Genomic DNA, 12,191 nt, shown 5'->3' with positions numbered 1-12,191 from the left:
CGGGGCGGGGTTGGCGTCATCTGGCCGCGTCCCGCGGCGCGCGTGGTGACGCCGCGGGGGGTCGCGGCGCTATGGCCGCACTGTGCAGAGGCTACGGGCGGCTGCTGGCGCGGCGGCCGCGGGCCGCGCAGGCCCTCACGGCCGGTAAGGGCGGGGCGGGGCGGGGCAGGTGTGTCCCTCCCGGCCCGGGAACGGGCCCGCGTCCGTCCCCTGCCCGCCCCCTAACCTCTGGGCCCTGCCCCCCGCCCCGCCCCATAGCGTGGGGTCCCGCTGTCCTGCCGCGTGGGCCCTGCCCCGCACAGTCCCACGAGGTGGGTCCCATCCTGCGGGCAGGGCCCTGTCCTCCCCAGTAACTGGGGGCCCCACGGCCGGCTGTGGGGACGCAGGCCCGTCGCCCGCCAGGGCAGCAGCGAGGGGGAGCCCCGCTGGCCATGGGGGGTTTACGGTGCCATCCCCAGGTGGCAGGTTGTGGCCCTGGGGCGCAGAGTTACCACAGGGTTGTGGCAGGCCGGTGGGGACGGGAGTGGGTGGTGGCAGACAAAGGGGCTGTGTGCCAGGGGCCTGCTCTGGAGCTTGGGGGGCTAGCAGGGGGCAGGAAGGAGGAGACCCAGCCATGGGGGGCTTCTGCGGGTGCGAGGACTCACCCTGGTGTCCTATGCAGAGGCTGTTGTGGAAGCCCTGGTCCCATCAAACCAGCCTGGGTTGATGCTGGGACGCAGCCACCTGGGGGTTTAACTGGCTGCAGCCCATGACCGTGGCCCAGGTGGGAGCAGTGGTGGGGTACAGTCAGGTCAGCATGGAGCCTGAGCCTCTTCCAGGGCAGACAAGCTGCACGCTGCTGCTGAGGCTCGTGCTTAGGTGCAGAGACAACATTGTGTGCTGCCGGAGGAGAGCCCCTGCCTCCACAGAGGCGCAGGCGACAGCTCCAGGAGCCGCGTGCAGCCCTCTGTGCAGATGACTTAATCTCCGTAAAAGCATTGCCGCTTCCTGGGGTGGGAGGTGCCATAAATCTGCCTGGGTGTTGGCAGACGGCTCCTGTTGCCTCAAGGACGAGCTCCTAGTGCAGCAGGCTGCTGGAAACAAGGATGCTCTTACCTGTGCCAGCCCTGGGCTCGCTGGCACAGGTAGCAGGGCCGCGTGTGGCGTCTCCCGCAGAAAGGCGCTGAGCTGGTGGCGAGCAGCACTGGCAGCAGCCCAAGGCGAGCGAAGTCATCGTGAGGGGATCGATCTGGCTGCGCTGCTCGGGCTGCGGAGGGGCGCACAGACAGACCTGTCCGCACCTGGCAGCGCCGGCGCTGCTTCGTCACCGCCTGCCCCCCGGCTGGGCTCCGCGCCCGGAGTCTTGGGCGGTGAATGAGTAATGCAGCCCGGGGACACTGCTGCCCCTGCGAGCCAGGTTGTGCTGCTCAGCGTCTGCCTGGCCTCCGCTTGTGGGAAAGCCCGCCCTGCGTGCGCCGTGAAGGGGCGGCGCGTGCTGCGAGACAGCCAGGGCGCACTGCGAGCTCGATGGCTGCAGCCTTCCCTGAAGGGATCACTCGAGCTCCAAGCACGCTGCTCCTGCGTAACTGGCAATCAAGGGCATCCAAAAAGCAGGACCGTGAGGAGGAGGGGGCCACCACACGCCACAGTCCCACAGGAGCGCCAGCAAGCCGCCGGGGCGGGGGCTCCGCTCTGCGTGCACCCGCTGGCCGCCTTCCCTGCTGCCCACGGGGTGACGGCACGTTCCCCTGCGTGCCACACCGCTGGGGTGCTGCCAGGCCACGTCACTGTTCCTTGCGTTATTTTTGTCTTATTTGATGGAGTTTATTGCTTGGCACCTACTGTATCACCATGTTGCTCAGCTACACATCCATCTGCCTGCTCTCTGGAGACCGGCCAAGGCAGAGCTGAGAGGCCTGTCCCGGGCTGGTGCCTGCCCCTCTGGGCCACTGTCGCCTGTTGCTGTAGCAGGGTTTGGTGTGATCTGCGGCCATGGGGCCGCTTTGGGCTGCAGCTCGGTCTCTTTTTGCCTTAGAGCCTGGCCCTGCCATGCAGAGGTGCTGCTGTGGTGTGGGGCTGCCCAGACAAGCCAGCTGCTGCCTGGAGATGCTGCTGGGAGCAGTGTGCCCATGGCGCTGGGCAGCCTGGGCCCACTGCTGCCGTGAGCGGGGCTGTTTCCCTGGAGCTGAGGGGCCTCGAGGAGCTCTGGCCAGGACTGCCCCTGGGGCAGACCTAAAGCAGGACCAGGGCAGAGCAGTTTGTTGTGCCCGGTGGCTCCAGCAGTGCACAGCTGGCGCGTTGCTGTCCTGCCTGGCCGTGAGAGCTGCAGTGGTGGCTGTGCTTTGCCTCCTGCATCCAGGGCTGTGGGCCAGGATGCCAGCGGGGCCTGGGCGCAGCGGGCAGCAGCACGTGCCCGCAGCGGTGACCTCGCTGGCCCTGCCTGCGGAGAGCAGCCCTGCGGTAGCAGCACGGCCTGTAACTGCCTGCGGGAGATGCAGACGACGTGCCCTACTTAGACTTGGGCCCGTTTCAAGGCCTCTGGCCTCCGGGGGGAGGCAGCCTGTGGGGTCAGCCAGGCAGCCCTGGGCTTAGCCAGGCTGGGAACCGGGCACTGTCCCGTGTCCCGGCCGCTCTGAGAGCGGGCGCGAGGGCCTGGGGCAGGCACGGAGCCGCTGCGCCTGGCTGGGGTGCTCCTCCCCATTCCTGCTGTGCCGTGGCAGGGAGCGTGTCCTGTGCAGGCGCTTTGGCCCACGAGCGGCTGCTGCCAGCCTGGGGCACGAGTGGGTGTGGGCAGAGTGTGGGAGCCTTCACCTGTCTTTCCAGCCGTGTGCTGGAGCTCCCAGCGGGGCACCACGCTGCGGCGCGCAGCCTGCGCACTGGCTCTTCCCAGCCTGGGGCAGGGTGAGCGTGGTGGAGGGTCAGGCGTGGGCGCTGGCCTCGGTGTCGATGGCACAGGGTAAGCTCCAGCCCCGCGCCGGAGGGGCAGCAGGGCTGCGTGTGGCGTCTCCTGGAGAAAGGCGCTGAGCTGGTGGCGAGCAGCGCTGGCAGCAGCCCGAGGCGAGCGAAGTCATCGTGAGGGGATCGATCTGGCTGCGCTGCTCGGGCTGCGGAGGGGCGCACAGACAGACCTGTCCCCACCTGGCAGCACCGGCGCTGCTTCGTCACCGCCTGCCCCCCGGCTGGGCTCCGCGCCCGGAGTCTTGGGCGGTGAATGAGTAACGCTGGTGGCGCTGGCTGCGCTTCCTCAGTGAGCGCCGAGCGCTGCCTGTGCGGAGCGGGATGGCTGCCCGCGGGAAGCATGTGGCCAGCGGTCCCGGGGGCTCGCTGCCATCGCCTGCTGCGGCCGCTGCTGTGGCCCCAGGGCTGGCGGGGGGTGCTCCTGCCACTGCGGGCTCCGGGAGCGCCGGCACTTCCTCCTTTTTCGGGCTCTTCCTCGCCCTTCCCCAGCAGGCCCTCCGCAGGGGAGAGCCGGAGCCGGAGGGGGTGCTGGCAGGCGCTGTGACCTGAGCTGCAGGCTCGGTGCCCCTTCCTGCCCCGCGTTTAGCTCTGCACGTGGGAGCGCTGGGTCCCTCGCTGGGCTGCCTGCCCCTGTGCTGGCCCTGCGCGAGGACTGCTCCGGGCTCTGCTCCGCTGGCTCTCCAGGGCCCTGGGCAGAGCATCGGCCCCAGGAGCTGCTGTGGTCCACGGCAGGAGAGGGGGCCGGGGCCGTGTCACCAGCCACGCTGACCTGGAGCAGCGGAGTGCCGGGAGCTGCAGCCGCCCGTTGGGGAGGGTCGCGCTTTTGGCGCCGAGCGACGGGGCAGCCCGGCCAGGAGGCAGGCGCCGGTGCTGGTGGGAGGCGCTGCCAGGAGCAAGCCGGCTCTGCGGGGCTGCGGTGGCCCGGGCCAGCCCTCCTGGCCTCGCTGGGGCACGTCCAGGTCTTGCTGGTCTTGGCTGGGGCCCTGGCTCCTGCCCGGCCTCCTGGACCGTGTCCAGGCTCTTCTGGCCCATGCTGGCTCCTCTGGCTATCGCAGGTTTTGCTGGGCCACGTCCAGGCCCTCCGCAGTTCCTCGGCTTCCTGGGGCCGCGCTGCGGCCCTGGCCCGTGTGGGACAGTTGTGCTGGGCCGCGGTGGGGGGTGTCACGGTGCCACCTGGGAAACGGCACCCGCAAATGTGACGGGGCTGCAGGACGCTGGGGAGGCTGCCGGCACCTCTCCTGCAGCGCTCCTGGGTCTGAGGCGCAGGGTTTGGCCTGGGTCTGCTGTGTGGAGCACTGCTAGGCGCTGTCGCGGAGAGCCCCGCGGCCCGGGAAGGAAGGCGAGCGGGCGCGGGGCCAGCGTTGCTGGGGACAGCAGCCCCGGGCTGCGTGTGTGCCACGCGTCCTCGGCTCACCAAGCGGCGAGAAGCCGCGTGGAGAATGGCCCCAGGCCGAGTAGGCGGCTCGCTGGGGGCTGCAGGCAGACGCTGGGTGGAGGGGCGGGTCACTGGGGCTGGCATTCCTGGTGAGCACTCGAGGTGCACGAGGTTTCTGTCCAAGAAAGGAACAGGAGTGAAGGGGGACTGGAGACCTGCCTGGGAACTGTCTTGCGAGGAAGGCTAGCAATAAACAGGGAGCTTGCGAGGGAGAGAAGAAGGAGCGCTGAGCCAACGGAGTTACGTCGAAGAGGTCAAGGGTGTAGGAGAGAGCAAGAGCTGCCAAAAGCCCAGCTGAGCAGGATCCTGCAGAGAAGGCGAGGACACAGCGAAAGGTCCTGCACACTGATACAGAAACAGGGCGCAGAGCTGTGCCAAGGGCCAGGGAGCAGAGAATCTGGGGCCAGTCCTGGAGCCGAGCGAGCCTCACCTGGGCCTGAGTGCTGGCAATGCTGCTGAGCAGCGAGGCAGGCACAGGCAGCGTTTGGCTTACCAGGGAGAGGAAACCGAAGGGGCTGAGTGTGCGTGGGCCTTGGGCAGCACCTGGGGAGGGGGCGCAGGGCTGGCCCAGGCACTGAGCTTGGGGCCGGCGGCCGTGGGCGGCGCAGGGAGGGGGCGGCGGCCCGGCGTAAGGGTGCTCAGCGCCGCGGGCCGCAGTGACAGGGCGGCTTGGAGGGGTGTGGGCAGGCATCCCACCAGGCACCGTGCTGGCCAGAGACGCCGTGGTGCAGGGCACTTGGTGGGTCTGGGCCGCGCACGGTGGGAGCAGTGGGCCGCCTGCTCTGCAGCCGTGGTGTGGGGCTGGGCCTGCGGGGACTGGAGCTGGAGCCATGGGGCGGAGGCGGCGCAGGGCAGGGCTGCAGCAGGAGAAGGGGGCTGCCCCGGGGCGCGCTGGCGGTGTCTCAGTGGGCTGTGCCGGTCGCAGGGGCCCTCATGGGAGCTGGCGACGTGATTGCGCAGCAGCTGGTGGAGCGGAAGGGCCTGCGTGGGCACCAGGGCCGCCGCACTGTGAAGATGATGGCCATCGGCTTCTGCTTCGTGGTGAGTGCCGGGCACGCGGGGGCTGTGCCGGGGCCCAGCGCTGCCCGTGCAGCGGCGTGGTGGGAGGAGCAGGAAACCTCGGTGCCCAAGCGGGGGCTTGGCAGTGCTGGTGCCGCCTCCCGCAGCCATGGGCAGAGCTGGGTCCCTCAGGAGCCCGCTGCCCTGCGCCCTGGGGAGGTTTGCCTGGCCCGAGGGTGACTGCACAAGCATGCAGGTGTGCCCCGCTCCCCTGCATGCGGCAACGCTGGGTCACGAGTGCAGTTGCTGGATCTGGAGCACAGTCTAAGGCCGGACTGAGGCAAGTGTGAAGCCCTGCCATCCGGCTGTCCCAGGCTCGTGCTGGTGCTGCCTGGGCCAGGCGCAGCCCCCACTGTGCGGCTGCTCTAGGAAGGGCAGGGGAGCGGGGCTGCGGTGCCCCTGCATCCACCCCCACGTGGAGCAAGGCTGGCTGCCCCCCGGCAGGCGGAGGTGCTGGTGTAGAGCCCGCGATGTCCAGAGGGAAGCAGGGTAGGCCCCAGGTCTCTCTGTCTCAGTGCCCTAGGGCTCATGAGACACCCCCAGCCCTGATCCCTGTGGCCCAGGACAGCCAGGCTGTGCCCCTCACCACCTGGCTCCTGCAGGGTCCCGTCCTGGGCAGCTGGTACAAGGTCCTGGATCGGCTCATCCCAGGAGCCACAAAAGCCGTGGCTGTGAAGAAGATGGTTCTGGACCAGGTCAGTGCTGTGTGGGCGCAGAGTTTCTGCACGGGGCTTGTGCAACGGGAATGCGGCAGGAAGGCACAGCTGTGGGGTTGTGGGGAGATTTCTGTCCTGCTCTGAGACCCCCTGCTTGGTGCAGCAGGTCCTGGGCAGGGAATGGTGCCCAGGAGCTGCTCCATGCAGGTACAGGTGTGGCCAGTGGTGCCACAGCTGTTCAGAGCTGGCTTATGCATCCTCTGAACCAGAGTAAGGGAGGTTTGGCAGTACTGTCCCTGATACCCTTGCTGCTTTTGTGTCTGCTGCTGCGTGGCCCTGGAGGAGGAGGAGCCCTGAGCTGGTGGAGGGATGGGGCTGGCAGGTTGCAGAGGGAGCATTCTTAGCCTGGTCTTGGACCACCCTCACTCCCACCCTTTCCTGTTTGACTCTGTGCTGGAGGCCCAGAGCAGGGCCCACAAGCCGAGCAGCCCTGGGGCATTGGGTCAGCTGGGCCTGCTCTCTGCTGGGCTGTCCCTGCGGGGAGAGGTGCAGCAGGCAACCCTCGTGCCCTGCCAAGCGCTCCCGTCGCCCCGCTGCTGGCCTCCCTCTGGGGTCCTCAACACAGGGTTCTGACTCCTCTCTTACAGGGAGGCTTTGCACCGTGCTTCCTTGGCTGCTTCCTTGCCATCGCGGGGGCAATGAATGGCCTGTCAGTGCAGGAAAACTGGTCCAAGATCCAGCAGGTGAGTGCTGCCTCCCTGTGGTGGTGCGGGGCTGTCCACAGCCAGTGCAGGAGGAGCTAGGACACCTTGGGACAGTGGCTGTGCCCATGCTGGGCCCAATGTTATGTCCCACAGCCCCAAGGCAATGTCTGCCGGTGCTGCTGGTCCTTGTGGTGCCGACGGCGGGGTTGCTCCCCGCAGCACTGCCCCCCCCCCCCGGCAGCTGGGGGCCTGGTGCTCTCCAGCTGCCCGCACGCACGAGTACATCCTGCCCTGCTCCTGGCTGCATGTCCCAGGGCCGTTACTGTGATGGTCCCGATTAGCTGCAATTGCTGGAAACAAACGCAAGTAGCTGAGACAGCAGGTCCGGAGGGTGAGTCACCAGGGAGGGGGCCGCCACCCGCTGCAGGCTGCGGCCTCGTTGCACCAGGGCGAGTTGCACCGGAGGGCTGGTGGGTGCCTGCCCTGGTGGGGTGTTGAGCACAGCCGCTCTGGCACACGGACGGCTGCCTTGGGCTGCAGCCAGGGTCAGTGTGCGAAGGGCCGCTCAGCCCACCCTCTTGCCGCAGGCTGCAACCTTGGGGTGCTGCCTCAGCCTGGGGTCCGAGCCCTGGCCACGTGCTCTCCCTGGGGAAGGGGCCCTGCCTGGGGTCCCGGCACAGCCCTGTGCACCGTTGCCCAGTGTGCATTTCATAGAATCACAAAATGGGTAAGGTTGGCAGGGACCTCTGGAGACCATCTAGTCCAACCCCCCTGCTCAAGCAAGGTCACCTAGAGCATGTTAGACAGGATCGTGTCCAGGCGGGCCTTGAATATCTCCAGAGAAGGAGAGACTATTTCTCCGTGTGGCTGCTCCCACCTGGCCGGGCGCTTACCAGCTGCCCGCAAGGCTTCAGGCACATGCTGGAAGAGACCTTTAGTCCCTGGTCTGGAGTGCAGAGAGCAAGCCTTGGCAGGAGGACTAAATTACCCCTTTTCCTTCCCTCTGCTTTGCTGAGTCTTGCTTGCAGCAAGCCGTGAGGTACTCCAGGATGCCCCGGTAGAGCTCGCAGCCCACAGGGAGACTGGCAGTCGGCACAGGCAGCACCCCTAAGTGTTCCCGTCCATCTCAGCTGTGTCTCAGTGAGATCCTGCTACATATCTTGCCTTGCTGTATGCCTGCTAAATGGACTGGGGCCTGAGCACCGGAGGGCTCGCAATGTGTGTGGTGGGTGATTCCTCAGAGCTGCGGTTGCCCCCCAGCAGACAGATGCAAGGGCTGGTGCTCTGCCCTGGGAAATGACTGTGCTGGACTGGGGCCAAGCAGCACCTGCCCGTAGCCTCCTTCACCCGCAGCTTGGGGCACATCCTTCCCTCTCCACGTAGAGGAAACGTCACCGGAGCATCCATCACCCTTGCGCCCGCTCTCCCCGTTCTGGGCTGCCAGCCAGCGCTGGAGGAGAGCTGGGCTCCCGGCTGAGTCACAGCCAGGCTGGGGAGGAGGGGACTTGTCCTGTGGCCATGGGGCAGGGCTGCGGCAGGTCTGCAGGTGTGGCACGAGGACAGGGCAGCACATGGGGTGCTCAGCCTGGCTGCTCCGACCCTGGTGCTGCTACTGGTCTCTGCCCCCTTGGTGCTTAGGAGAGTGTTTGGGGGATACAGGCCTCAAAGGGCTGGACCGGGGCTTGTGGCAGGCCTGTGCCTGGGAGAGGAGCTGAGTGCTCCCTGCCTTGTCTCTTGTGCCTAAAGCTGCTGCAGGGATCCTGGCTCACTTTCCACCCTTGCAGCACCTTATCCTGTCCCATGCCTGCCCACTGCTCTCCCCACATGCTGCAGCCAGCTGGGCCTGCCTGGGCTGAGCAGGGCTTGGTGGCCTGGCTGTGGCAGCGTGGGCCGTGCCCGGTGTGGGATGGGCTCTTGGGGACAGAGCAGCCGTGGCCAGCCCTCCCATCCCTGCCTCCCCTCTTCGGGCCCCAGTGGGCACGTCTTCAGGAGAGGCGCAGGCAGCAAGTGGGAAGGAGGAGGGGAACTGCTCAGAACCCAGCCAGAGCAGCCGTGGAGCCCGAGGTGCCCACGGCAGCGGGGCCGTGGCACTCTGCCCACTCCGCGTGCTTGCCTGCAGACCAGTCTGCCTCCACCTCGGGTTGCAAACAGCTCTTCAGAGACTCTCCTGCGCCAGAGCAGCCAGCGGGTTCTGCCACCCTCACCCGTGGTCCCAGCCTCCGCCCCACGACACCCCGAAACAGCCGCCGCTGTCAGGACTGTGGGCTGGGGGTGCTGGGCAGGGCGGGGGTGCCCACGGGCAGGGGGTGGCACACTCACAGTCTCCTGTCTCCCCAGGACTACGTGGATGCCCTGCTCACCAACTACTGTGTAAGTGCTGGCGACAGCGGGAGCCCAAGTTGGCCCCACACGTGTCTGTCTCCAGAGCTCCCAGTGCGTGCTCTGCTACCGTCCTGCTCTGCCCCGTCCCTGCCAGGGGCTCAGCTCAGGAGCTTGGGCTCCTGCCCCATCCTTTACTGCCCTGTTTCCTCTTCTCTTTCCAGATCTGGCCGCCGGTGCAAATTGCAAACTTCTACTTTGTCCCTCTGAACCACAGGTAGTAAGGTATCCCTGGTCCCGGCCCTGGCCCCGTGGTGCCCAGTGTCTGTGGCTGCCGATATTGTCCCTCTCTGCCCCCAGGCTGGCTGTCGTCCAGTGCGTTGCCATCGTCTGGAACTGCTACCTGTCCTGGAAAGCAAATCGGATGTAAGAGGAGAGGCCCCATCCCGTGACTGCCCGTCTGCTCATGTGCTGTGTGACTCTGCACTGCATCCAGAGCCCGTGAAGCAGGTGTCCCTGGGCCACGGACGGGAATGGGGGATCTGGCTGCCCGGTGTGCTGGGCAGTATCCGTCCAGCTCTCTCCTTGGGAGCCCCCATCTGCCACTCCAGCTGTCATTGCTCCTGGGGACGTGGGGAAGTAAAGCTGCAGCCTTGTCTGTCCCGAGCCAGGCCAGTGCCGGGGGCTGCTCTGGGCCTGGGCACTGGCCCTGAGAGCAGCGCGGTGCCCTGGGCTGAGCCCCATGCCCCCTGCTGCCACCTGCTCCCCCAGAGCAGTGGGGTCCCCTGCTGCTCTCTGCTCTCACCCTGGCCGCAGGCAGCTCAGCGTGGGCAGGCCGGGGGTGGCTGAGGGCTGGGGCCTGTGGGACTGCTCCCGCAGCAGGCAGGTTGAGCCACGAGGGCCGCGTCGAGCGGAGCTGAGCCTGGTGTCTAACCCTCACGCAGCAGGAGCCCCCGAAGGCTCCTGCCTTCCTGCCGTCTCAGAGGTTGGCCCTCAAATCCTGCATGGCACTAGCCCGGGTGGTTCCTGGAAGGAGTCCTGTGTGTCCAGGCCCAGCATGGCCTGGCTGCTCCTGGATCCTGCTGGTGCCATGGGGCAACTCTGCCCCTCGAGGCATTTCTCTGTCCTCCTTGCTCACTCCTCTCCCTGGCCCTGCGCTCCTAGGGTGTTTCTGCCCTGCAGATGTGGTCCCTCCTTTTCCAGTGGCAGATCCCAGGAGACGGCGAGCACTGCAGTCCTGGTGCAGCTGCCTGGCACTTTGTACCAAGGGTGAGGCATGGCCCGAGCTCGGTGTTGCGCTCAACAGCTGGGGTTAATGCAGCTGAGGAGCTGGCTGTCCAGCGTGCCCCAGCCTCTACCGGAGCACTGCCACAGGCCGGTTATACTTTGCATGAGTACGGTTGTGCTTTGCAGTGAAAGTATGTTTTCTTTGTGACTCTGCTGCTGGCAGTTGGAGGACCCAATAAACAAGGTTGTTCCCTACTGATTTGTGTGACAACTGAGTTCGTGGACCTCTGCCAGGGCCCTGGCCCATCTGCGTCCCAGGACCTGGGGTCCTGAGACAAGCCTTGTCCTGGCTACGAAGAGGCCTGTGAAGCTGCAGCTTGCCCAGCATTGCTGCTTTGTGGCGATGCCCATCCTACACCCTGGCTCATGCAGCCCCTGTCCAGTGCTCCCCCAGAGCACTGTCCTCCCTGCTCCCGGCGGCCTCCTTCCAGGCCCAGCATGGAGTCTTTTTCCCCGCCAGCCCTTGCACATGCTGGACTTCCACTGCAGCCCTTCCGCAAGATTTGTAACGGGTCAGGAAGGGCTGCGCCTGCTCTGGCCCTGGGGTGCTAGCGCAGTGCCTGGTTCCTCAATCAGTTTCAGCCTTTCCCATGACCGGTGCCTGTGAGACTGCTGAGGAATTTGCCTGGGGCTGGAGGCAGGGCCTGGCAGTGGGTGCTCCGTAACAGGGCTGCTCTGGAACAAGGGCAACAAGCGGAGCCCCTTGGTGGCTGCCCCAGCTGTCCTGCGTGGCTGCGACCCAGCCCTGCTGCAGAGCCAGCAGGCTGGCACCGTGCTCGCAGCCGTGAGGAGCGCAGCAGCGGCCGTGGGGGTGCTTCTTCCTGGAGCACGAGGCAGCAGTGAGCTGAGCTGTCAGATATGAGCCGGCAAGGCTGGCACTGGATTGCAGCTGGCCTAAGGGGCTGGTCCAGGCTATGGCAGATGAAGTTCAAGCAGATAAGTCCAAAGCAATGTGTGTGGGAGGTGAAAGCTTCACAGTATGCCCTGCACAGGGATGAGGCATGCAGAGCCCTCCTATCTGCAGGTCCTTCAGTGCCTGAGAGGCTACAAAGAGGCTCCAGCTCCAGGACTGCCTGTCTCTGTCCTGCAAGGAGAACTGCTTCTAGCAGCCCTGGGTCTCCAGGCTGGGGCATGGCAGTGCCACTCGCCTGCACTGGCACTGCCCTATAGGCCAGCTCTTGCTGTGGGACTGGGCCTGAGCTGTGGGGCTGTGCAGAAACAGCCCTGGGGGAAGTGCTGGCCCAGCCTGGCATCAGCCACCAGACCTGGCTGTGGGCCTCTGCCCAGATGCTCTCCAATCCTTCAGCGGCTGGTCTCGGGGGCAGTCCCTGGCCAAGCTCACGAACGCCTGGCAGTGATGTGCCAGGACCAGCTCCTGGGGGAGCACAGGGCAGCTGTGGGCACAAACGCAGGCGGACGCCGCACGCGTGGCCGAGGGCAGAGCACGATGCAGCAGTTTGCCAAGCTGTGCCGGCAGCGCTCACCATGCACAACGCACCAGCCAGGGATTGGGAGCTCTGGCCTAGGCTCTGCCCCGGAGCCGTGGGAAAGGCAGTGACAGCCTTCACCCAACTCCATGTCAGGGACCACACGACCCACTCGCTGTGGGCAGGACAGTGCCTCACTGCATCTGCACAGCGCTGGGTGTGGGAACCACAGTGCTACAGTCCAGTGAGCCACTGCCACAGTCTCTGCACAGCGGCCGCGCCACAGAGAGGCCCCAGTTAGGGCCAGTCTCAGCAGCCGCATCAGCACTGTGAAGTGCTGCGAGGCCGAAGCCAAGGGGCTGCCGGG

The 12,191-nt window shown here is 66.6% G+C and overlaps 1 protein-coding gene across 5 annotated transcripts; it reads left to right on the top strand.

Moving 5' to 3' along the window:
• The first annotated feature begins 55 nt into the window (after nt 1-55).
• On the top strand, nt 56-10,592 carry MPV17 (mitochondrial inner membrane protein MPV17). Of its 5 annotated transcripts, none has more exons than XM_062573379.1 (7): nt 56-144; nt 5,298-5,413; nt 6,034-6,126; nt 6,735-6,830; nt 9,129-9,161; nt 9,335-9,387; nt 9,471-10,592. In XM_062573379.1, exons 1-7 carry the CDS (start codon nt 72-74, stop codon nt 9,538-9,540), a joined length of 534 nt encoding a protein of 177 aa, XP_062429363.1. In that variant the 5' UTR covers nt 56-71; the 3' UTR covers nt 9,541-10,592. The 5 variants fall into 5 exon arrangements, with proteins under 5 accessions (XP_062429363.1, XP_062429362.1, XP_062429365.1 ...); XM_062573378.1 differs by having other exon boundaries at nt 9,129-9,224; XM_062573381.1 differs by lacking the exon at nt 9,129-9,161.
• Nucleotides 10,593-12,191: the final 1,599 nt, after the last annotated feature.

The sequence above is a fragment of the Rhea pennata genome, chromosome 3 (genome assembly GCF_028389875.1).
Source record: "Rhea pennata isolate bPtePen1 chromosome 3, bPtePen1.pri, whole genome shotgun sequence".
Lineage (NCBI taxonomy): Eukaryota > Metazoa > Chordata > Aves > Rheiformes > Rheidae > Rhea > Rhea pennata.
The sequence above is the reverse complement of the archived record's forward strand: the minus strand, read 5'-3'. Positions and strand labels throughout refer to the sequence as shown.

Bases quoted from the DNA above. Each gene is read 5' to 3' on its own strand.
- MPV17 (XM_062573378.1), top strand. From the start codon at position 72: ATGGCCGCACTGTGCAGAGGCTACGGGCGGCTGCTGGCGCGGCGGCCG. The intron at 5,414-6,033 runs GTGAGTGCCGGG...TGGCTCCTGCAG, and splicing joins CCATCGGCTTCTGCTTCGTG to GGTCCCGTCCTGGGCAGCTG. The intron at 6,127-6,734 runs GTCAGTGCTGTG...CCTCTCTTACAG, and splicing joins AGAAGATGGTTCTGGACCAG to GGAGGCTTTGCACCGTGCTT.